General features: G+C 35.6%; 4 protein-coding genes across 4 annotated transcripts; 1 reads left to right on the top strand and 3 right to left on the bottom strand.

Annotated features, from left to right (window-relative positions):
* Window positions 1–622: 622 nt before the first annotated feature.
* On the bottom strand, window positions 623–5050 carry LOC129804110 (uncharacterized). Its single transcript, XM_055851189.1, has 4 exons — window positions 4877–5050; window positions 4308–4805; window positions 1199–1561; window positions 623–1136 (listed from the first exon to the last, which is right to left on the bottom strand). The coding sequence occupies exons 1-4, from the start codon at window positions 4947–4949 to the stop codon at window positions 718–720; spliced, it is 1353 nt and encodes a 450-aa protein (XP_055707164.1). The 5' UTR covers window positions 4950–5050; the 3' UTR covers window positions 623–717.
* LOC129804112 (zinc finger protein 287-like) lies at window positions 4933–11145 on the bottom strand. Its single transcript, XM_055851190.1, has 2 exons — window positions 9867–11145; window positions 4933–5291 (listed from the first exon to the last, which is right to left on the bottom strand). The coding sequence occupies exons 1-2, from the start codon at window positions 11046–11048 to the stop codon at window positions 5142–5144; spliced, it is 1332 nt and encodes a 443-aa protein (XP_055707165.1). The 5' UTR covers window positions 11049–11145; the 3' UTR covers window positions 4933–5141.
* Window positions 11146–18334: 7189 nt separating this feature from the next.
* Window positions 18335–20110, top strand: LOC129804102 (zinc finger protein OZF-like). The gene has a single exon (XM_055851174.1). It carries the CDS (start codon window positions 18441–18443, stop codon window positions 20010–20012), a length of 1572 nt encoding a protein of 523 aa, XP_055707149.1. The 5' UTR covers window positions 18335–18440; the 3' UTR covers window positions 20013–20110.
* Window positions 20111–23302: 3192 nt separating this feature from the next.
* Window positions 23303–24348, bottom strand: LOC129804149 (MICOS complex subunit MIC27-like; the record flags this gene model as incomplete). Its single annotated transcript, XM_055851232.1, has 4 exons — window positions 23303–23734; window positions 23797–23966; window positions 24025–24174; window positions 24287–24348. Coding segments are annotated over 4 exons (747 nt in total), but the record flags the coding sequence as incomplete, so codon positions are not given.
* Between the last annotated feature and the right edge of the window lie 4 nt (window positions 24349–24352).

Genomic DNA, 24352 nt, shown 5'->3' with positions numbered 1-24352 from the left:
CAGGGGAAAAGTAGTTTTATTATGAAGAAAATGCTTTTGGTCATTAATTTTCTTCATTTTTTGGTACAGTCCCTTCAGTGATTTGATTAAGAAGTTTAGCAATTACTCCTTTTACGGCTTTATCACACTTGCATATTAAAATTTTAATGTGATTCACATTAATTGTCGCTTGTGAGCGTCCAAATATGTTATTTGTGTCTTTGAGTCACAATATTTGGGGTTTTACTATTTATTGATAAAGAAGTGGACTTGGCCTGCAAAAATAAAGTTTAAATTTACCTAAAGCATAAGTATTTTTCACATTAAAAAATTAAAGAGAAAATCGCATTAATTTTTTGCATTAATGCTATAAATCAATTTATATCAAATTTTGCGGGCCAAGTCCACCTTTTTATCAACAAATAGATCAAATTTTGAATATAAAATGATTCAAACACACAAATTACACATTTGGACTCTCACCAGTGACAATTAATGTGAATCATATTAAAATTTTAATGTGCTAGTGTGATAACACAGTTAGACAGAGATAATTTTAGATAGAGAATATTAAAGTCCCTTATTTACCCGGCCAATACGCGGAAATACTAATTTCTGGAATACAACAAATAAAAAAGAAAAATTAAGTTAAAAACGCCTTTATTAAATTATAAAATAAAATACACAAATATTTCGGAAGAAACCGTGCAAATTCAAGTGTAATATTCTTTTTCGTGATTAAAACTCAAAGTCAAAGTCCATCTTGAGACCCAACCTTTCAAATTCCGGCAATTTTTGTCTGATAAATTTCTCCACGTCAATTTTATTGAGTTCCTCCTGAATTCTCGTCTTAGCCGGATTCTCAATGGCATCCATAATTTGATACCTCAGTAAATTGGGCAAAATATTGACAGCAAACTCTATGAGATAATCCAGTGTTCCAGCACCTTCTGTTCTCACCTGAATATTCCCCAATTCCATCTGTAAATCCTTCATCACTGGCCTATTCCGCACATCCAGTGATTGACTCATGGCTGTGGTCATTTTGATATGCTCAACTGTAAATTGAGCCCTTCCGCCCCTTGTGATCATCCCACTTCCCACCGAAAGCTCCCATTGAGTCGATCCTTTAATCTGCTGCGTTCCAACTTGCGTTCCTGCAGACACGAATCACTATAGTATGTCCTAGCTAAAAAGAAACTTACACAAAAGGACTTACTGACTGTCATTGTGTTATTCTGCATTGACACTGTGATATTTCCGACTCTGTAGAAGGAAGATACACCAATGATCCAAGTATTCGTCATCTCCATGCTGAACATCCCCACTGTGTGATTGTAATCCCTCACTTTGAAAGGATCATACCCCAAAGCCCTGATTTTCTTCCTGCCTTCGGCTATTGCCATATCCAAAGGCGCTATAGAATTGGGCAGAACATTCTCCGCAATTGCTTTATCCAGATGTGAATCGACCTCTGTTGAAATTTTAGCATACGCCTCTTTGAGCATGAAAGGCTTCATAGCGTCAAAAACAAGATTCGAGGCAGAGTTTACGAAACTCTGAAAAACAGCACCCATGAAACCTTGAAAAATAATATAGTATTCCTCAATGTCTGTCATAAAATGTTTCTTCAAAACTTCAAAGTAGGCGTGGCATAAATAAATAAGCCACGCCTTCTATGAATTTCAAAACAAATTGAAAGGTTTGTTTTCAAAGATTCTTTTTAAGGAAATTCAAATTTGTTTCAAATTGAGTTTGTCCTCGCCGAATGTATTATTATCGCCGAAATTTCGGTTTTCCGACGTCAGAGCACCTAGCGTTTATAATACCTATATAAGGATTTATAGTACTTCACGAGACCTTTCGCTTTGCGCCCTATATTTTTAATTTCGAACAATTAGAATTTGAGTTAACTGAAAAGTTGTACCGCAAAACTTTTTGGGGTGAAGCTTACACATTGACTGATACGGCATTAGAAAACAACGTAACAAATTCTAATGCTATTTCATAGAAAACTTTTAAGTTCTTTTTTAAAATGGGCTATCGAGCTCGAGATCAATCACTACACTCATTTCTTGTCTGAACGTTTAGCTTGAATACATCCATAATTTTTTTCTAAAAGTTCGAAAATGGATTTCTAAAATCAGAAAAGCTAAGCCATTTTGTAAAAAATGTTTGCTAACCTTTTGTTATTTCGATTTCGACTATCGATAATGGCTGAATAATTCAAAAATTCTCATAACTTTTCGAAAATTCCGAAGTTAATTTTTCTTTTTTAATATCAATGATATTTTGTCCGAATGCAGCGCATTTCAACAACGGTTATACAAAACGAAGTCATCTTTTCGAACTAAAAATCTCCAATGAGTCATCTGAGATTTTATTTCATTTTATTTTTGTCTATCTTTCGGTACGTAAAATCTTTATTTCTGAAAATATCTGTGTTCGAAATATTTTCGAAAATCAATGTCCTTTAATGTCATTTCTTCTTGGATCACATTTTGTTATGCATTTTAATTACTTGGTCATTAAACATTCCCCGTAGATTCTTTCAAAGAGCACTAATTAATTAAATGAGACTGTAGGAAAGCTCAGCCACAATTTTACAGAGATTTTATGTCTTATAGACTTGAAAAAATGACCTAATTTGAGCCATTTGAGCTGTTGTTAATTTAAAAACTCTACTTGGATTCTTTCAACAACATTTCACATGAAAAATAACGCACAAAAATAAAACAAAACCTTTTAGGGGAAATCGCACTACATTCGGACGACTGAAGCTTCGCACAATTCACTTTTTTTTCAATGTGTTTTAAATTATTTTGGCCCATTATGATATAATATTTCAATAGCAGATCAATAGCTATTGAATAGCTGATCCAATGCCTCAAATTTCCAGAAAAGAGATATGTGTAAAATCCATTAAGAACAGGGAAAAAATGAGTTGTCCGAAGCTTGAATTGTCCGAAGGTACTTCATTTTTCCCTATATTATCTTGAATTAGTCAAAACGTTAACACAAAATTTTTCTATGAGACAGGTATTATTCAAAAGTTAAGTACTCCATCCTTATCATCAGTTTATCAGATACTTTTTTATCAGATACACAACTTTACAATAATTCAAAAATAAAGCAAAATCTGTAAGATTATTTTAGCCGAGACACATTTAAGGTGATTATAAGAAATGGCAAGGAAATTTAATATCAGTAATGCACCATTTGATGAGATTTTCCGAGACACACATAGTGCATAGGACAATGTAGTATATATCGAAATACCATTGAGTAAAGGAGTTTCCCGAATTACAACCCCAACGTGAGTCACGTGAGCTGAAATGGCAATGTCACGGCTACAGAATCGCATTTTCGAAAAAGCTCTCCTGAGATTCAAACCCAATTTGTCATATGGCATTGCCAGAGTGTTACAGAAATACCCTCCAGAAGTCCTTTGTATGCATTCGCTTTACCTAATCTTTCTCTGATAAATTTTACAGACTGAATATTCTTGAGGTTCAGCCTAAGTCTATTTGGGCACTTAGATAAGATAGGATCGGTCTTTTTATTTCCACTGTAATAGCATCAATATTGTAAGCAATTCTGTAGTAAAAGTTTCAATTAAAGATAAAAACAATAATTTTATTTTTAATTGATTATCCTTAATGGAGTTGGCGTGTATTAAAACTTACATGAATATTCATATTTAAGACCAATTTATTGAAGTTTCTTAACAAATTCCTCATTTTATTTTCTTTTCGGAGATTACTAGCCAAGACACAGTCCTCACCGAAAATATTCTTCTAACTAAAGTATTCCAATACGAAATTATCTTGCAAAGATTCTCATCATTCAATCTCCAAAGGGGATTTTATGCCCTAGACACGCTTACGACTTAAGCCGAGAGACGACTTAGTGGAAAATGATAGAAATATAGTTTAATTATTATTTCGAATATAATTACGCTAAGCCGTCTCTCGGCTAATCCTCAGGTCTGTCGAGGCCCTTACATTCGGAATTTTTTAAAACATTCTAACGTGTCTTAGTAGGCTCTGCTAAAATCTCAAATAGACTCATGCTGATCCTCCAAAATATTCAGTCAATAAAACTTAGTAGTCAAGGTTTAGCCCAAATATACTGGGGGTTTAGAAAAATGGGTTAGAGGTCCTTTGCACACATTTTCTTTACCTAATCCTTTACTGCCAAATTCCACGGGATTAATTCTCAAGGATTAGCTTGGCTCTATTTGGGGTTTAAGACGACCAAAAACTAAGATTGTAAATAATCTCAGCGAAAAAATGATGCTGAAAATAAAATAATATTTTAAGACTTACCGAGATTCTGAAAATCCATGGACATATCCGCAAAAGTGCTGTCCATTGCAATGTCTTGCGTCCTGATTTTTCCATCCCGTTCCACGCCCAAAGTCACATTTCCCTCTGTGAAAACATCCTTGAGAATCACTGTAAATGGTCCAGAAGATCGACTAAAGAGAGAATTGAGAGTGTAATTGCCCACAAGCGTCATCTTATCCACTTGAACCCCTGCAAACACTTTCATCTCTTTCAAGTCCATATTCACAAACTTTATTCTGAACTTTGAGAGTCCGTACGCCAGAATATTCTCCATGTACAGTGTGGTCATGGTGAGGGTTTTCTTGATGGGTGGAATTTTCATGGGGTCCGGAACAGGAGCTCCAGGAAGTCCAATGGGATCTGGTTGCTTGTAGTGTTCGATAATGGCGAATATTTGGGCTGAAAGGCGACTTTCGGCCACTTTGGCATTGTGCCCCGTCACTGGAGCCTCCGTCAGGGGCTCCTCTTCATCATCATCTGAATATAAAATGTTGAAAAGAATCTTTTTTTGGAGGATTTTCTTACACAAAACACACAAATTTATTCACCTTCTGCAAATTCACAATAAATCTGATGCCGAAGGAGCAGAAAAGAAATCAGGATAATACCAAAAATTCTCATTTTATTCTCCCTAAAAAAACGAAATTGGCTTTGGAATGCGATCTGACTGAACAAATGACACCAACTGAAGTGTAATCACAACTAAGAATCAGTTGACCTTTGACTGAGATCGTCTTCGACGTCACTTGAGTCTGCTGGATGATAACGAGTGCCCGATATTTCCATACGCAAACACACACAAACTCCCAAGATTTAGCTCTGAATTCGAGGGCAGGTGGTCTTCTGGCGCATCTCTGGATGCTCCCGGCGAATGTGTTGACTCTTGGACGCTCCAGCCCGGAATTGTTTGGAGCAAATCTCACAGGAATAGAGATACTCTCCAGTGTGGGTGGCTATATGTTCCTTCAAATACAAATTAAAAGAGCTAACTGAAGTGCGAAAGTTTTCGCTGAATGCTCGTAATGATTGTCTTGACCTTTAAAAAGATTTTTGCAAAACAACTCAAAGGGAAAATAAATAATTAAGCACAGATCAACTTATGGTAGGTAAGCTGTCTTTTACGAGTTGATACGACGAATTGGTTGCAAATTTGATTTAAAGCTCGAAATCGAAAAATGACAAATTTTTTTGGCTTTCAGCTTATTGGGCAGTATTTTGGAAAAAATTGTCATTTAAAACAAAAATTGATAGGTTGTATAATATTATTAGCAGAAAGGAAATTAAGTTAAACGCCCGGGGCACACCCTTTTAGATCAGGAAAATTTCATAAAGTCAAAATTCACATCCCTTAGGGCCTTGACAGACCTGAGGATTAGCCGAGGGACGGCTTAGCGTAGTTATACTCGACATAATGGTTAACTCTTTCGTCTCCTTTGGGACACTGGGTACCCATGGAAACAACAATTTTTTTAGACTATCTAGAATCGATAAAAATCCGATTCTTGTGGATGATTATAAACTATAAAGGATGTCCAAATCTAAGATATTTTTTTGCAGGATCCTAATTAACTCCTGAGCTTAGATATTTTTGGTCAAAAATCGTGAATTTTCGATTTTCTGCTTCCTTTGGAGATATTGTGACTTTTTTTGATATTTCTAGACTCGTATAAGGAAAAACCTCTCGGGGCCAATAAGTATGATAACTAACAATTACAGATTGCATAAATTCGAAAAATAATTTTTTCTAAAATTTTCAAAAAACTTGTTCAAACTTTATGGGTACTCTCGTTCCCAAAAATCTAGATTTCAAATATAAGGTTATCCCGCCAATGTCCGCCATTTGCTTTTTGACACCAACCTTGTAACAAAATTCCAAGCGGAAGCGACATTTCTGCCAATATGGTCGATAATTTTGACATTTGGCAGCGCGGGAGATTGCTTTCCGGGAAGTTCTTCCAGATTTTAATGAATTCTTATTGTCGATGAAGTATTTTTTTGGCTCTTGAGAAAGCTTAATGTGCCTACAATTACATCGTGTTGAGAGAAATGTATTTTAAAGTGTTATGTGTAAAATATTACGAGGAATCTGTTTACATGCAGGAGCTTGGTGTCTTTTTTAGCACTTCCTGGACATCGCAGAAGATACTAGTCAATAATTCATCTTGTTTTAGTTATCAACATTGTAAAGGAGTCCTTTGACACGCACAAATAGTTTACAAAATCGATAATATTGACTTTAGGAAAATTGAAGTTTGTATCCTTTGCGTTCTTTTGGGGACGAGAGTACCCATGAGTTTTCCAATTTCCCAGAGGAAAAAATTCTTTCTCTGTAAAAGTGTCATATTTGACCACTAAGAGTTACAATAAAATGAGTTTTACTTAAATTCGTTCGCTGGATATGTTGTGGTCCGGAAAGAGTTAAGTGTATACAAATATTTTTTACGCGGTAAATTTTTTAAATGCGTAATTTATGAACCCTTGACGCAGAAAATATCCTAAAAATTGGTGCCAATAATATAATATTTCACATATTTTGCGGCGTTTCCGTAACTTATTCAAAAGAAGTTTCCTGAAAGTATGCAAAATTTCTGTATGTTATGTACACAGAAAAAAATATTTTGTAATAATATTCGTAAATGTTTGTTTTCCTAACGAACATTTTACGAACAAATGACAAAATTTTACGAACATTTTTTGTGTGTTTACGAACATTTACGAACAAATGTTTGTAAAAGTACAAAAAATGTTCGTCAAATGATCATCTTACGAACAATGTTTGTGAAACAAGTTCTTTACGAACTTGTTTGTGGGTTATACGATTCACGAGCATTTCGTAACTCCCCCGTAGGAATTCACAAACATTTACGAACATTTTTACAAAATATTTTTTCTGTGTCCCGAAAATTTGCATAATCCCGAGACGCCCTGTATTTTTTTTGATCGAGAAAAATCGCGCAAAACGGCTTTATACACAAAAAAATCGTAAAAGTTTGTGAATTCCTATTGGGGACTTACGAAATGCTCGTAAATCTTTTAACCCACAAACGAATTCGTAAAAGTTTGTACTTTTCTCGCAAACATTGTTCATAACTTTTTCGGCAATTTTTGTTTGCATGCCAAACATTTTACGAACATTTACGAATATAATGTCAAAATTTTACGAACATTTTTTGTGTGTTTACATATATTAACGAACGAAATACAAAAGTAAAAGTATAAAAATGCTCGTCAAGTAATCATGTTACAAACAATGTTCAAGAAAAGAGTACAAACTTTTATGAATTATTTTGTGTGTTATACGATTTATGAGCATTTCGTAAGTTCCCGATAGGAATTCACAAACATTTACGAACAATTTTAAAAAATATGTTTTTTCTGTGCATACAGAAATTTTGCATACTTTTAGGAGATTTCTTTTGAATAAGTTTCGGAAACGCCGTGAAATATGCAAAATATTTTTTTCGACAATATCTTGTACTATTTTTAGCGCCAACTGTTCATAAGTTACGCATTTCAAATTTACTGCTTCGAAAAAAATGCATACATTTAGGGGGTTTAGAGGTATTTAAAAAATTATTTCACATTATGAGCTCCTATTCGAAAGTTTTTCGACTTATTCGAAAGAACTTTCCTGTGGTCCCTGTGGGTATGCAAATTTTCTGGATGCTTGTCATTTCGCGCGGTGTTTTCTTTCCCGAAAATTTGCATAATCCGGGGATTCCGCACAACGTCAATAAAAAATAATTCTCGAGAAATTTAAATTATTTATCGATACTTTACTGATTCATAGACGATTAAGACCGATGCAGCAATATTCGAAATTTTAAAATCTTTCAAAAAAAAACTCTAAATTTGAAGAAATCGGATATAAATGTTGGAAAAGAAACCATTCTAAAGAGTGCTTAAACTTTGTTCTTGGAAAATTCAAAATTGCTTTTTTTCTGAACATAGAATATAACCAGAAATAAACGGGCAAAAGAAAAAAAAAACGTCTGAAGATATTGTTTTTATAGGGGGTCACTGAAAACCATAAGTTGATATCTGTAACCGTTTGATCTAGGCCGATAACACTATGCAACAAATTCACAACTTTTTTTTCTAACGGAGATCTCACATGGTACGTTTGATAGAGTCAAGTCCCATGATTAAGAATCTAGTCTTGGTTTTGCTCCAACACGTAACATTTTTTTTATTAATACTTTTATATTTTTTCTGCTTTGCCTTACATTATCCGTTATATCTCAGGTTCTAGTGAACAGAACTTAAAAATTGTGCGTCCGTTAGAAAGCTCATTAGCTGTGCTTCAATTTTGATAAGTCCAAAAGACTTTATAAAACCACTCCTTCAGTGTGTAAAATTGGAGTTTCTCTAAGAATTACCAAAAAAATGGTCTTAAAGTGAGGTTTTAAAAATTTGTATAAAATAAACTAAACAAAATATTAAAAATTCATTGACACCAGGCGATAGGCACCACTTAGGACTACAATTTTGCTAATCTAAGACATCCCGCTCCGATCACTCTAAATGCCTCATTTGTTGGTTTTTGTCATTTTTCAAAAATATGAAGTGTACCTATTTTAGAGCAAATTTCCTAAACATTTCTGAGAAAATATATTTTAAAACTTATCTGAAACATTGATAAATGTGGAGATTCTTCTTTAAATCGCTCGGGGGACCATCAACATGATTTTCATTAACATCACTAATCAACATTCAACCGCGAGAAGAAACCCCTCGTTCATAGAAGCACAAAATACACCGAATCACTCTGTTGGACTTTTCAAGATTAGATGTAAGATTTATCATTGATTATGTTTCTCAGTTTAATTTTTATTGTTGATTTTCAGTCCGTAAAAAGTGTCTCGTCGTTAAAGGGTTAATAAAAGAAAATTGAAGTTTTATTCTGAAAAAGTAGCAAAATGTTTTCAAATTTTCCGCGTCACAAAATAGTATACATTCAGGCGTATTTCAAAAATGATTTCATAAATTGACTCCCAAAAGTAGGTAAACTTGCATAATTGTACATATATGCATAATCTCGTCAGGTGCATAATCCCGAAGTGCATAATACCGGGACTGAGTGTATAAAGTTTAGTCCTTTGCACTGCGAGAAATCCGAAAAAGTTAAAATAACATTCCGGAAATGTTAATTTTACCCTGCAGTATTGATCCGAAAACAGTGTAAATATTACCCTTTTTAGGTGTATTAGGGGTTAAAGTTACCCTTTTTCATGTTAATTTTACTCTTAAAAAGGTGTAAATCTAACGGTAAAAAATATTGATATATTTTTACATATAAAAAGTGTTAAAGTTACGAGAAAAAAAAGTTAATCGCAGCCTCTTTTTTTCTCAGTGTAGCAAAATTACAGAGAACGGTCACGCCTTTTGGTTTTGTCCCAAAATTTCTTCAGAACGTTTCTCAATCTCAAATTCAGTTTCAATTCATATTGGCAGGCATTTTGAGTTGGTTCACATTAAGAATCTCACTTATTATAAGTTGATCTAGGCTTATTCGTTATTAGGTAGGAATTCTCTTACCTTAAGGACGATCTGGCGCTTGAATCCTTTGTTGCAGATGTGACAGACAAAATCCCTGGTCAGCGTGTGACTATCCTTCACGTGCTTCCGCAGGGCATTTGGCGTAGGAGAAACTTTAGGGCAGATCTTGCATTTGTAGGTCCCGTAGGCACTGTGCTTTTTGGCGTGAGTGTACAGTGAATGCCTGGTCTTGTACACATTTTCGCATTGGTCACACTTAAATTGTGCCTCTGTCTTAGCACTGGACTTGAAGAAAGTTGAGTGGGTGTCAAAGTGCCTCTTCAATGTCTTCATTCTATCAAATTCTCGTCCACAAATCTCACAAATGCACTTTTTCTCTGGTCTTGGAATGTCCCTTATCTTCTTGGGCGTCCTCTTGATCTTCAGGTGCAATTCCCTTATGTGAGTGGTCAAGATGGACTTGAAAGCAAAGGTCTTCTTGCAGATGTCACAGACTAGGACGCGTTTTTCGGGCTTGTGGCGATTCTCAGTGTGATTCGAGAGAGCCTGTTGGCTCATAAACTGCCTGAGGCAATGAGGACACTTGAAGGCATTGGGATTTGTGTGATAGGACAAGTGTTCCAGGATATGCTTCCTGTGTCTAAGTTTAACTTTACAGCACACCACATACCACACTTTTTTGTGCTCCCGCCGGAAATGGAGGCGCAATTCCCCGAGTTTTGCAAAATCCTTTTTGCATATATCACAAATTAGAGCTATAAATTCACCTATCATAAGCTCATCTCTATTCCCATCGTCCACAGGCGGAGTATCAGGTTTCGAGGGACTTTCTTGTGCTGAACTTTCTGAGCTTTCTTCAATCTTCAGAAGAATTTCATCTACGGCACTTTCCGAGAGTTCCGGAATCTCCTCAGATTCCACATCTTCCTTTTTTATGTATATCTCCCTCAGGGCTACTTCACTCTTCTGAATTGTTTCCCAAAGTCTACTGAAGGATTCTATTTTTTCTACACATTTCAAACAGGCACATTTTGGCCAGGAATCACAGGAATCAATTGAGAAGTTTAAATATTTTTTGAGAAAAACAATAACATCGGAGCCTCTTTCATTTGTCAACAAATCAAGGTAATTCTCACTTGTTCCCAAACAAAACCGACAAATCTGTGTCCCGGTATATCCTAGAAGTGATACAACTGATTTTTCTTCACTATTTTCCACCATTTCACTTTTATTTTGCACAATTTATTCGTGAGAAAAAAGTTTGTTTTCCTAAAAACAAAACACAAAAGTGAGGTTAGAGACAATGCCCGGCTGACCAGGTGTTAACAGTTGGCAAACAGCTGTCTAACAACTCTGTTAACAACTCTGGTTGGTCTCCTAAAAAAACATCTCACTTTTTGTTGCTAACAAATGTTTTAGTTCAGCGTTCATGGTGGTCACTAGTGGAACTACAGTAGAGTCTCTCAAATCTGAATTTCTCAAATTCGAACGCCGTTTGGATTCAAAACGTCAATTGTGAGGTTATGTTAGAAAGTTCGTATTCTTGGTGAATGAAAATCATATTTATGTGCTTCTTCCTGAATGTTTACATACATTATGGTCGTGTAAAATGAAAAGGAAGTATTTTACCACTAAGGCTTGCAAGAAAGTACGGAAATTTGATTCAAAGTACAATTTAATCTCACACAAATTTCGTTAGTTTTGAAAAAATCGTTCGAATTTGGGAGGTGAGAAATGTCAAAAATACCCCCCGAGCGTTCGAATTTAGGAGACTCTACTGTAATACCTAAATTTTTGGCTGCCGCTGTTAACACTCTGTTACCAGAGTTGTTACCATTCTGTTAACACCAGTGTTACTTCTTTATTAACCCTCTAACGGTGTTTTCTTTAATATGCGAAAAAAAGTTCTAAAACAATGTTTTCTAGGATAATTATAATCCAATAAAGTCGAAAAACCCATCCATTCTTCATTATCTTTTTTAGTTTAGGCGCTAAGTGAGAAAATATAAACATTTTTTGAAACTTTTTTTGCTTCTAAAATTCCCATTTTTAGTTTTTTCAAAATTTTTAAAATAAAATATACAAAGTAGAATGACTTATCTTTCAGTAAAAAATAAATTTATTTTAGTCAAATAACTTTAAATCGGTATTTTTATGGAAATTGGAAATGAGTTTTTTTGCACAAATATTTTTTGTTGCTTTTTCTCTGACCTGTCACACAAAACTGGGAATAGCAACAAAACGAAGAGTCAAAATGAGTTCAAACTTTCAAGAGATGTTTATAAGACTATTACCGAGGACACTATAGTACTTTTAAATAAATAAAACCTTTATTGTCGCTGTAAATGTGATTTTTGTTAAGACCGCCTGGAGGCGGTCTTACCCTGTTGGGGGTTAACAATAATTTTTCAAAATCGTTTTATTTTTTGTAATAATAAAACTTTTTTTTTTAGTAAGATTACATTTTATTAAAAAAAGGAAAATTTAAGAAAATTACAAATATTTTAAAAATATTAATGAGGCAGGAACTGTTGCATGTTTTTCTCAAGTCTGGTGCTGCCTTGTCTCTTGCCTCGGGGATGATCCGAAGAAATTTCCTCTGTGTTGTAATTCCCCAAATCCGTTGTCGGCAATCTTGACTTGATTCATCCCCACGATCATGTAAGATAAAACAAAAAATGATTAGTCAAATTTTTAATCTTCTGAGCAGAAATGCCTGAACGGAAGTTGAAGATCCTGAAGAAAATATACCAATAACTTATATGAACAACACATTTTAGGAATTTGGGCCGATCTCTGGCCACAGACGTTCAAAAATGCATGAAAATCCCGAGATTCGCGTGCTCGTGCAATTTCTGGAACATTTTCTATTTTTTGGAAGAAATTGCTAGCCGGAAGTGGAAAATTGTGAATAAAGTATATCAATGAAGGTTGTAGATAGACATGCAGGTGATTCTGATCGATTTCTGGCCAGCGTGATGGGAAAAAATGTGCAACTTCCGGAGTGTGGACACTTGCATAAATTCTTGACAATTTTCTCGTTTTTGGGGCAGGAATTTTTGGCCGGAAGTGGAAGGTCGTGAAAAGAGTATATCAGTGAAGACCATGGATGGGAAACCCAAATGATTTGCGCCGAATTTTGGCGAGCAAAATGCGAAAAATATGTTAAGATCGACGAGCTCGCCTACTACAGAATTTCTGGGAAATTTTCTATTTTCGGGGCGGAAATCTCTGACCGGAAGTGGAAATTTGGGTAGAAGGTACTTCAGTGAGGGCTCTGGCAATGGGTTCTGGCCAATTTCAGGAAGCAGGACGTGAAAAACACGTTAACCCTTTAACGACGAGACACTTTTTACGGACTGAAAATCAACTATAAAAATTAAACTGAGAAACACAATCAATGATAAATCTTACATCTAACCTTGGAAAGTCCAATAGAGTCTGATTAGGTGTATTTTGTGCTTCTATGAATGATAGGGACAAAAATAGCAAAAAAAATTTAAGCAATTTTTCTGACAATACCAATAAATTATATTTTTCGCTTTAATGAAAAATATTACGTATGAGTATTGTAGTTTTTATTTCCAAAAGGGTTTTGCTTAAAAAAATAGGAAGTATAAAAAATGAAATAAATCAATTACGAATTTGAGAATTTAAAAATTCGCTATTTTTTAGCTTAAATATTTACTACATAGCAAATAGCTAGATACTTGCAAAAAATATTCTAGATTCCTTCAACCTTCTACTTTACAATTATGTACAGACATAAGAAAAAATAACTTTAGGTAGTCAGGAAAAATTATTTTCATTATGGGACACCGGTGTTCCAATCGTCCTTAAAGGGTTAAAATCTGAGAGGTCGCGCACTTGCATAATTTGTGGGGAATTTTCTATTTTTGGGCGGAAATCTCTGGCCGGAAGAGGAAAATCGGTATGGAAGTTCATCAATGAGAGTGAGAGCTATGAATACAGTAGACTCTCGTAAATTCGGCTCTTTTAAGATCGGGCTAATTTTTAATTCGGCCAGCGGTTACATTTGAAAAAAGTTTGTTGTCATTTTTCAAGTTTGATTATAATCATCAAATGAATCAAATATGCTCAAATTTGGCATGGTTTGTCTTAGTTTTGATGTGATTTTGCATTATTGAGGGATTTTCATGCAATTTACGTTATATATATATGAGTGTGTAAACTCAATATCTAAATGCACATGAATAAAAAATCGTTGCATTTCAAAAAGTTTGTCGCCCGAATTTCTGTCTAATTCGGCTGACATTTCGGTCCCATATGCCCGAATTTGGGAGAGTCTACTGTAATTCCTTTAATCACTGAACTTTCCCAGAATCTATTTTTCAGAACGCATGAAGTATTTAACGTTTATAAAATTTTAAAATACAATATTTTATTATTATTGTTGTGTCTGGGTATCTTTACTTAAATGAAATAATGCAAATAAATAACTTTTTCGTGAGATTTTGGTAAAAAAAATCGTACCCTCCGGTCTCGAGCTGGCAGGTGAAATTGTCTGGGTACACCCAGACATTCCAACAGGTGCAACACCCAAAACCTTGTACACTAGGGCGTTTCAACTAGGAAAATTTTTTTTGGCACTATTCTCAGGGTGCTGTATATGATGAGACAAGAAAGTTTTTCTTCTACGACCATATGATCAGACGCTGTTTAGAGGTGGCTGAACGACCCTCTCTGTAGTGTAAAATCCGGTAAAATCAGAACTTTGTTCTACAGAGAGGGTCGTTCAGCCACCTCTAAACAGCGTCTGATCATATGGTCGTAGAAGAAAAACTTTCTTGTCTCATCATGTAGAGCACCCTCAGAATAGTGCCAAAAAAAATTTTTCCAAGTTGAAACGCCCTATATTGTACACCCTCCATTTTTAGCGAAGAGACGCACCTTTTACCGGGTTGGCGAAATTCGCTTCACAGAAAACATGCAGTAAACCAGTCAAAATTTTGACTGGTTAATTTCGTGAATTGCCTACCCGGCCAACACAGTGTTAACAACTAGCTGCTAGTTGTTAACAGAAATAGTAACAGAGCTGTTAATTTGCCGAACAAACATCACCAACTTTAACATGAAAATGTCATAGGAGCAGAGCTCGTGGCGGATGATAGATGAACTATCTAACAGAATTCTAACAGCGTTGTTACCATTCTGTTAATTTTTATATATTTTTTATTGGTTGTTTTTTTTTTATTTTAAAATAAAAAAGCGTGAATTTATTATTAAAAAAAATTATTTATTAAGGTATATTAAATTTCTTTGAACATTTTAACATCAATAATAAGAAAAAATCGAAGAAAAAAAAATAACTTCGACAATTAACTTGAACATTTTTTAAAAAATAGTTTAACGTCAACAACTTCATAAATTTATGAATTTTATAAATTGTAAAATTTATAAATAAAAAAATATGAAAAAAATGACTTCGAAAACTAATTTGGACATTTTTTAAAAATTAGGTGAAGTCAAAAATTTCATAAATTTATGAAGTTTATAAATTGAAAAACTTATCAATAGAAAAATAGGAAAACTTCGAGAATTGACTTGAAAATTTAAAAAAATAGTTTAACGTCAACAATTACGTAAATTTATGGACTTTGTGAATTGAAAAGCTTATGAACAAAAAAAGGAAAACATTAATTATCCTCAAGAATTACAAATCTTATAAACAGGAAAATAAAAAAAATTACTTTAGGTATTCTCGAAAACTTTTTTAGCGTTATTAATTTTATGAAATTGATATTTCAATTTGACTGTTGAATCTGGCAGTTGGTTTTCACGGGAGAACCGGATCTTATTCTTTGACGCTTTGCGTATTGACTATTATGGGCAGCTGTAAACTCCAAAGACCTCCTCTTTTAAATCCTACTTTTTGAAGTCCGCTCGCAGCTAAAATACATATTTTTTTAAGTTTTAAATTAGGAACCAAGATTAGTTTGAAATTACTCACCTTTCCATATATTGCACAAATTCGCGTTTGGATGAATCCTTTTTTCCATAATTCCCAGGTTATACTGCAGCATTAGGCTATCACAGACATAAGATCCTTGTAGGATTGCGTGAAATCTCCGCCTGCCGATTTAAAAGCAAATGTTTAAAAATTAAATGAAATTGACTCTCATTTACTCGATTTACTTTTTAAAAGTTATATTTGAAAGAAAATAAAGATGAGAAGTTTTAATATTAAGAGAAAATTTTCATATTTTACTGATGAAAATGAAAAAAAAATAAAAATAAAAAGCATGCTTACAAATTCGCCTTTCCAAAATTGTGATTGTAAGTTGTTCTCGAATTCTTGAAGGTTCCGTGGATTCTGGATCTTTTTGAATGCCATATCTGTTACAAATAAAATAAAAAGAATATTGCAACAAAGCAAGATGTGACTAGATGTTTAGCCCAGTACCCGAAGGCCTAAAAAATCCAAACAACAACCAATTTTATTGGTTTTTCAAAATTTTATAGACCTTATAGACCATTTACCAATAATAATTCAATCTTAATTCAAATTTTCCAAAAATATTGGACTGATAAAGAATTAAATAAGTTAAGCCATGTGACTAAACCTCAGGTCTGAAGCCCGTATAATACTCTTTTGATCATATTGATAAACAACAAACAAAAAGTTCTAATTCGTGAAACTCTAAAGATTCTTTCACCTCTGTAAAATTTGTAATACATAAATTTCCTGGACAAACGCTACTGAATGAGGAAGAATTATTGTAGACAAGGATAATTGAGACTAATATCCACTCCCGGTGGTGTTGTGACCAAGAATTTATCAAAAGCAAGAGTAAAACTTTGAATGATGGAAGTTCAAAGATTTTCCTCCATTTTATGAGATTTCAGTCCAAATTTTCCAGACAATCGTTACTGAATGAGAAGGAGCTAGTGCAGACACGGATAATTGAGACTAATGTCCACTCCCGGTGGTGTTCGGACCAAGAAATTGTCAAAAACAGGAAAGAAATTTTGTATCACAGGGATTCGACGGATTTTCTCAATTTTTTTGGGATTTCAGTCCAAATTTTCCTGACAAACGTTACTGGAAGAGTAGGAAGTTTTGAAGACAGGAATGATTCAGTTCAAAATCCATTCCCGGTGATCTTCTGACCTGGAATTTATCAAAAACACAAGGAAGACTTTAACGCGACCAAGTTCACAGATTTCCTCCAATTTTATGAGGTTTCAGTCCAAATTTCCCGGACGGACGTTACTGAATGATGAGGAGCTATTGTAGACAGGGATAATTAAGACAAATATCCACTCCCGGTGGTGTTCTGACCAAGAAATTGTCAAAAACAAGAAAGAAATTTTGCGTTTCCGGGATTCGATGGATTTTCTCAATTATTTTGAGATTTCAGTCCAAATTTTCCTGACAAATGTTAGTGGAAGAGTAGGAAGTATTGAAGATAGGGATAGGGGTATCGGTAGCTCAATAGGCAAAGTGTTGGCTTTGTGACGCAGAGGCCCTCGGTTCGATCCTTGATCGAAGCGCGTCCGGTGAATAATTGGAAAACAGTTTTTCACCGTCCTTGAAAGCTACAAACTGAACGCAAAAATATCAAGAAGGAAGTATGATAAAAGATAAGGGAGCAAAAAAAAGGATTTGTGATGGAGCAAAAAAGAAAAAAAAATGATAAGGAGAGATGAGAGGAACAAACATATGGGAAAAAAAAGAAAAACAGATGGAACTCGTATGTAAATAAGAGTGAGCGAAATGGCTATATGGACCTGATTGAGTCTGACAGCCAAAACATAAAAAGAAGAGAGAGAGAGAAGATAGGGATGATTCAGTTCAAAATCCACTCCCGGTGATCTTTTGTCCAGGAATTTGTCAAAAACAAAAGGAAGACTTTGACCCGCGGAAGTTCACAGATTTTCCCCAATTTTCTGAGGTTTCAGTCCAAATTTCCCAGACAAACTGGTCCAGGTGTAATTCTGAGGTGTATAAATAAGACATAACACCTGTTCTCTAGACCATCTGGCCAGGATTTTGGCAGTCAAATGACTCTTAGAAGTTTCCTCATTTTCAGCAAATAAAAGTGTACTTCAATGTAACCTTACACTTTTCCTAGTTTTCTAACACAATTACCTATTTCTTGGGTACTCACCTCATTATTTATTTTCCAGAAAATTAAGATCTGGACACAAGTTTTACACTTTTTCACAAGTTTCACAATCACCGCATCAGTCAAATGTCAAAAGCAAAATATTTGCGATCGACCGCTTGGAGCGCTAAAAAATACCTGAAAAACCTAACAGCACTGGCATGAATTTCATGCCAACCGTCACCTACTTTCCATTTGCATGAAATTGGTAACAGTGGCTGTTAACATTCTGTTACTTTTCGCTGTTGGTTGTTAGAAATTCCTAGCCGGGTAGCAGAGTTGTTAACAGAGTTGTTAGCCAGCTGTTTGCCAACTGTTAACACCTGGTCAGCCGGGAATGCTGTCAGTTTAGTTTCTTGCTATCCACCACCGCGGCGCTGTGGTCACTTGAGTGATGTTTACATTTTGAAATACTGCTGACAGCAAAACATTAAATTCCGTAGTTTTTCTAAAAGGGATTTTGAGTAGTCTCCAGGGTGTAGAAATGGAATGTTTGGACATCAAGGAAGAATTTACATCTTCGAGTATCATCTGCCGATTGTGTCTCGTTCAAAACTCAACGTATTATGAGGTTTTTGGAGAGAATAATGATAGTCCGGAAATTGCTGATGTCCTGAGGAGTCTCCTGGGAATTTCAATATCTCCCCTGGATAACTGGCCCAAGAGCATCTGTACAAACTGCATTGATATAATTAATGATTTTCAAACCCTACTCAATAGGGCGAAAGACAATGAGGCTCGATTGGTGGAGGTTTTTGGGGAGTATCAGCTTCAGGAAAAGCAACAGACTTCCGAGAAGGAAGATTTGCAGAATGACGTGAAGATTGAGGCTGACGGGGAGGTGATAAAGGCAGAAGACAGTGATGGTGTTAGTGATTGTGGATCCCTGGGAGAGATGGATATTAAGGAAGAGACTGAGTCTGCTCCAGAAGAGTCCAGGAAACGAATAGGGCGCACCCTGAGGAAGAAGATCACCAAAAAGAGAGGTCGGAAACGAAAAGTGCCTGAGCCTGAGCCACAGGAAGATGATGAAGATAGTCCAGCTGAAGGAATTACCGTAGGGGAATTTGAGGAATTGAGTCAGCAGAAGAAGGAGGAAAAACGTCTGAGAGATGAAAAAATCGACGCAGAAATCCATGCATTTTTCAAAATGGAGTGTGATCTGTGTCAGGTCAAATTTCCACGTTTCAGCGATGTCCAGGTGCACTTCCGGGCGGTTCATAAGTGCCGGGGATATGTGGTTTGTTGCCGGAAAAAACTCAATCGACCAATGAAGCTCTATGAGCATATGAATGATCACATAAATCCGACGACGCATAAGTGTACAGTTTGCCTGAAGCACTACAAGACGCAATACGGACTGCAAGTGCACAAGAAACTCAGGCATACTCCACCAGAATTGCGAGAGTTCAGATGTGATCAGTGTCCACAGAGTTTTGTCCAAATGTCCCGCCTGAAGGCCCACATGATCACTCACATGGCGCCAAAGGACAAGAAGCATATTTGTCAGACATGCGGCAGAGCATTTGCACTAGCATCAATTCTCGTGCAGCATGTGCGTCGTGTCCATGAGAATTCCTGCGTTTCCGTGTGTGAAGTCTGTGCAAAGATCTTCAGGTGCAAGAATCTGTTCAAACAACATGTGGCTGAGCATACAAGTCAACGAGAACCTCGAGTTCCGTGCACAGTTTGTGGGAAGATGTTTAAGCATCGCATTGCCATGCGAAAGCATATGCAGCGTCATAACACTTCCGGACCTCTGGAATGTCCAATTTGCCAACGAGTGGCCCCAAATAGACCAGCTCTCACGGAACACATCAAGTACAAGCACAAAGCCCTCAGAGTTCATAAATGCACACTCTGCGAGAGATCCTTCAAGACAGCCCTGTCACTCAAGGAGCACATGGCTTCGCACACGGGTCAGGTCCTCTACCAGTGTTTATTCTGTCCCAAACAGTTCAACAGCAATGCCAATTACTTCCGGCACAATAAAATGAATCATCCCCTGGAATGGGAAGCAGAAAAGGAGAAGAAACGAGCTGAAAGGGCCGGCTGAAATGTCCCTATTTGTATTGAGATTCACAGAATCATCGTTCACCAAACTCTCTTGCATTCATTAAAAATTAAATATTTAATAAAAAAATGTATATAAAATCCATTATTTTTAATTTATTTTCTTGAAAATATTTGAACATCAATATCAAGTGAGATTCTGAGATTCTTAACAATGGCTCACCTGCTATAGTAATCATAACAAAATCTCTTGCCCTACGATCGGGCTCAAACTTTGTTAAAATATATTACCCGACTTCTTGATTACAATTAGTTAACTTATTTTTAAGTAGGGGAGACCGGGGAGGTTTGGAACACTTTTTCATGTTTTGACTTTGAGACAGTACTCCAAAAAATCACGATAATGTACAGTAGAGTCCCCTTATAGGCCATATCGCTCTATAGTCATAATTTATCGACCGTTGATTTCAAATCACTGAGGTTATGTTTTTTAGTACGCGACATGCAATGTTGTCATAATTATTTTAATATTTTTGGTAAACTTTATTGAGTAGTTGTGATAATTGTGATCCATAATGAAGAGAGCAAGGACAAGTACCACAATCGCAAAGAAAGTGGAAGCCACCGAGCAATTTCAATACTAAAAGTCGTTGATTATTTTAAAAAATGACATGGACTATGTACGACCCAAGTGTCAAATCTGGAACCAAATATGGACTATAGCGAGACTATACTGTATTACAATTTCATGCGGTCTATAGGATACTCATAGCTATTGACTTCATAAAAAAATACTCGATAGAACTTGGAAAACAACTGAGTTTTCTTGGAGAAGATGAAACATTTAACTTGACGCTTTGTCCCAAACCTCCCCGATGTGGGGCAGTATGGGACGCAAAAGGGGATGTTTGGGACGCGTTTTTTCTGGCATAATTTGCATTATAGAAGCACGTTAATTAATTTTAAATACTGAATTAAAAATATTTCTAATAGAAATAAAAATGTTTAATCTCTTATTTCATACTTAGAAATTAATATCAATTTTATTTGTACAGAAGAGTCATTTATTGTCAATCAATTATTTAAAGTAAAGACAAATAGGACACGAGTGTTCCAAAAACAAAATTCATTTTTTCTGACTGTTCAAGATGGACATGCACGTTCATACAAATAATTTTCAAATAAGGATTTTTTAATCTTTGAAGGATATTAATGGGTTTTAATTCATATCGAACTACTTTTGAATAGTTAAATTGCCAAGATATTCATCAAATGTCCTCACATCCTAAAAAGGATACGAATAATTCAACACAAAAGTTGGAAAGTTTTGGCTTCACCAAGACTTTACAAGGGTTTTCGTTACCCCTACTTTTTAAGTCAATGACTTATCCTTAAAGGATTTAAGGACTATTACACTATTTTTAGATACTTTTACTACTAGGAATGTCCTGTCATTTCAATTAGAGACGAATAGTTTAACTAATATACGGATTTTAATTTTGGTTAAATGTTAAATCGAGTCATTTTACGAAGTATACAAAACAAGCCTCACTTCAACGGCAAATATTGAAGAAACTAGGATGCTAAACGATCCTAAACTTTTACCATCCTATTTTCTATATCCTTAACTCTATCTGGTATCAATTTGCTACCATTCTAACAAGTAGTTTCTATGATATTAGAGATTGAAAATTGTCGAATTCTTATTGAAATTAGGTCACTATGCTTAGTGCTAGTGACACCCGTTCATTCACTTCTTGATCAACATTTTTTCGTCAGCAAAATAAAGAATGTGCAATTTTGCAATGACGCATTATGGGTACACGGAGTTCACCTTAGTAATTAAGTGGGGTAAAAATGTTTTTGTATAAATAGGGTTAATTTTTGTTAAGTAAATCAGATTGCGATAGAGATTCCTGAGTTTCACTTCCAGCAGCACGAGAGTGCTTGTTCCAGAGAAATCGCATCTTCCTTTTAGCCCAAAGACCAGCGGCATCCTATTGCCTAAGGATTACCAGCGGCCAATTGGCTCCCTACTGCCAGGAAACAGCGGCTTCTCTTCAAGAAGCTTTAATACCTAGGGCAGGATTTGAGAATACTTCTGGAGGAATTTTTCCCAGAAGGCATTCATTTGCCGGACTGCAAGGTTGGAAATTTATTTCTAACCTTGGTTAAACTCTCTCGAGGCACCCCCGGGGGTAGCCTACACAAGGGGGCATTACTGCCTTAAGCTCGGTGGCTCGAAAGAGCCGTTATTAGAGGCCGTGAAAACAGCCGAGAGTCAGTCCAAAACAGTGGAAGAATTCTCCAGAAAGTTCTCACCAGAGCAAGGGATTAATCTGACGAGATTCGGATTATTCTCTTCCTCTAGCTTTGGCTTTTCAGCTGTTTGGATTGGAGCCGAAACACTGACAATTTTAGAAGACAAAGTTTTCTTAAAACCTTTGACGTTTATTGAGGTTCATGAAGGTAATCTATGATAAAAATTTGAAGCCTCGGTCTCTTTTTTCTTGGAAGATACCGAATTTTCAAATTGACAAGTTTGCCCCAGTCTCCCCTATAGGAGAATTTGAAAATTTTACAGGAAAATATATTGATAGGAGTCCTAAAATCCTTGCCAAATTGCTTAGAAAAAAGGAAATTCAATAGATATTGGCTTTTTGCTAAGAAAATCTGTAAAAATTCACTTTGGCATTTTTGTCAATTCTCAAAAAATTGATATAAAAATGACAAGAAAACGGGAAAATGCCAGGAAACTGCAGTAGAAGTCTTACGGAACGAAAAACTATTGAAAAATTTCTTTTTTGTGGAGAATATCTGCACTGGCATTTTATGCCAGTTTGGTATTTTACGTGATTTTTTGGCTCGGATTTTAAACTGTTAAGGAGCTGAAGAAGAAAAAGAACAGATTTCTTCCTTTTGAATCTCTATAACAGTGAGAAAATTTCAGATGTCCCGAATTGTAAATGGTTCCAAATTACCTAATTTTACCCTATCTCAGGTTTCTCTCGTTCATTTGAATCCTAGATATTTTAGTTCAAGTACAAAATTTGGCTCAAAACATTCAAAATTATTGCAAAGCTTACTTCAACTTCAGATCCAAATCGAATTTGCATTTTTTAATCAGAGTTAGGTCACATTAAGAATCTCACGTACATGCTGATTTAGGCTTAGTCCTGGATTTTATCTCAGGATTTTCGGCATCAGGGATGTTCAAAACATATACCCTGTAAATTTCAGCTCGATCGGAGCACTTTTAGAAAATCCGAGGATTACAATAGGTGTGATTAGAAGGAATCACACCTAAAACGTTGAAAGTAAAATCATGCAGAATTGCATCATTTATCAATCAATTTATTGACTACAATGTACAATTCTACCCCTGGACTGTCCATTTGGATTATTTTTCCGGGAACACAGCCTTCTTAGTCGAGCTGGCCAGTCCTGAAAGGCTCTCCTTCACTTCATCGAGACTTGTTGGGATCTTCGGCAGATTGATTTGTTCATCTCCCGGTTTTACGCCATATGCAAAGTTAATGGCAATTGTTGAATACCTCTTGAGCTCACCTAATCCTTCATGGGAGAGTTTCTCTGCTTCTTTTGGATAGCAAACAGCTGCAATGGCTCCAGCTCCCAAAGAACCATAAAACAGTCTCCGGATGAGTCCTCCACGAAGTCCAAAGATAAAACCGGTAAGACCACCAATTGCCACAGCACCAATCCTTGGGATAGTATTCTGCTCTTCATTCAAGTAATTCCTGATGACTGGAAAGAGTAGCAGGACATGAATAATTTGTTTTATTCAGATTAGAGCAGAGCAAACTTACAGATAGTTTGATCTTTGGCCTTATCATATGCATCAGTCAATTGCTTCCTGTTGCTACTGACCATCTTCGCAGCTTCCCCAATCTCCTGTCGAACCACCCTGATGGCACCTTCTATCTCAGACTTGTAGGAGCCTGAGGATGACTCTGCATGCTTGCAACCGCAATCCTTCCTGAAATCAGAATGTATTTCAATCAAAGGATTTCTTACTGAATTTATCCTCATCATACTTGACTTTATCGTGAAGGGATTCATAGAGAGGAAGTTCTGAAGGTTTGCAAATCAAAGGTGAGGAGAGTTTGTCCGTTTTAGGAGCCTCATTTTTCGCCCCGGAACCTCCGGAAGAAGACACAGGTACCGCCGCGAACATCATCACGAACCTGAAAAAATTACAAGACCTTTAATTTTCTTGAGATGATCCACATCTTCAAACACAAAATAAATATTTAACAAATGGTTAAAAACTAAAGAGAAAAAAACGCAAAAATTCACCTGAGGATCGAAGTGTTCGCAGAATATTGTGCAATATTTACCAAAAATCCCAGAGGGTGATGTCAA

Source organism: Phlebotomus papatasi, chromosome 2, assembly GCF_024763615.1.
Source record: "Phlebotomus papatasi isolate M1 chromosome 2, Ppap_2.1, whole genome shotgun sequence".
Classification (NCBI taxonomy): Eukaryota; Metazoa; Arthropoda; class Insecta; order Diptera; family Psychodidae; genus Phlebotomus; species Phlebotomus papatasi.
Note: the sequence above shows the minus strand (reverse complement) of the source record. Positions and strands in the feature narration are given on the sequence as shown.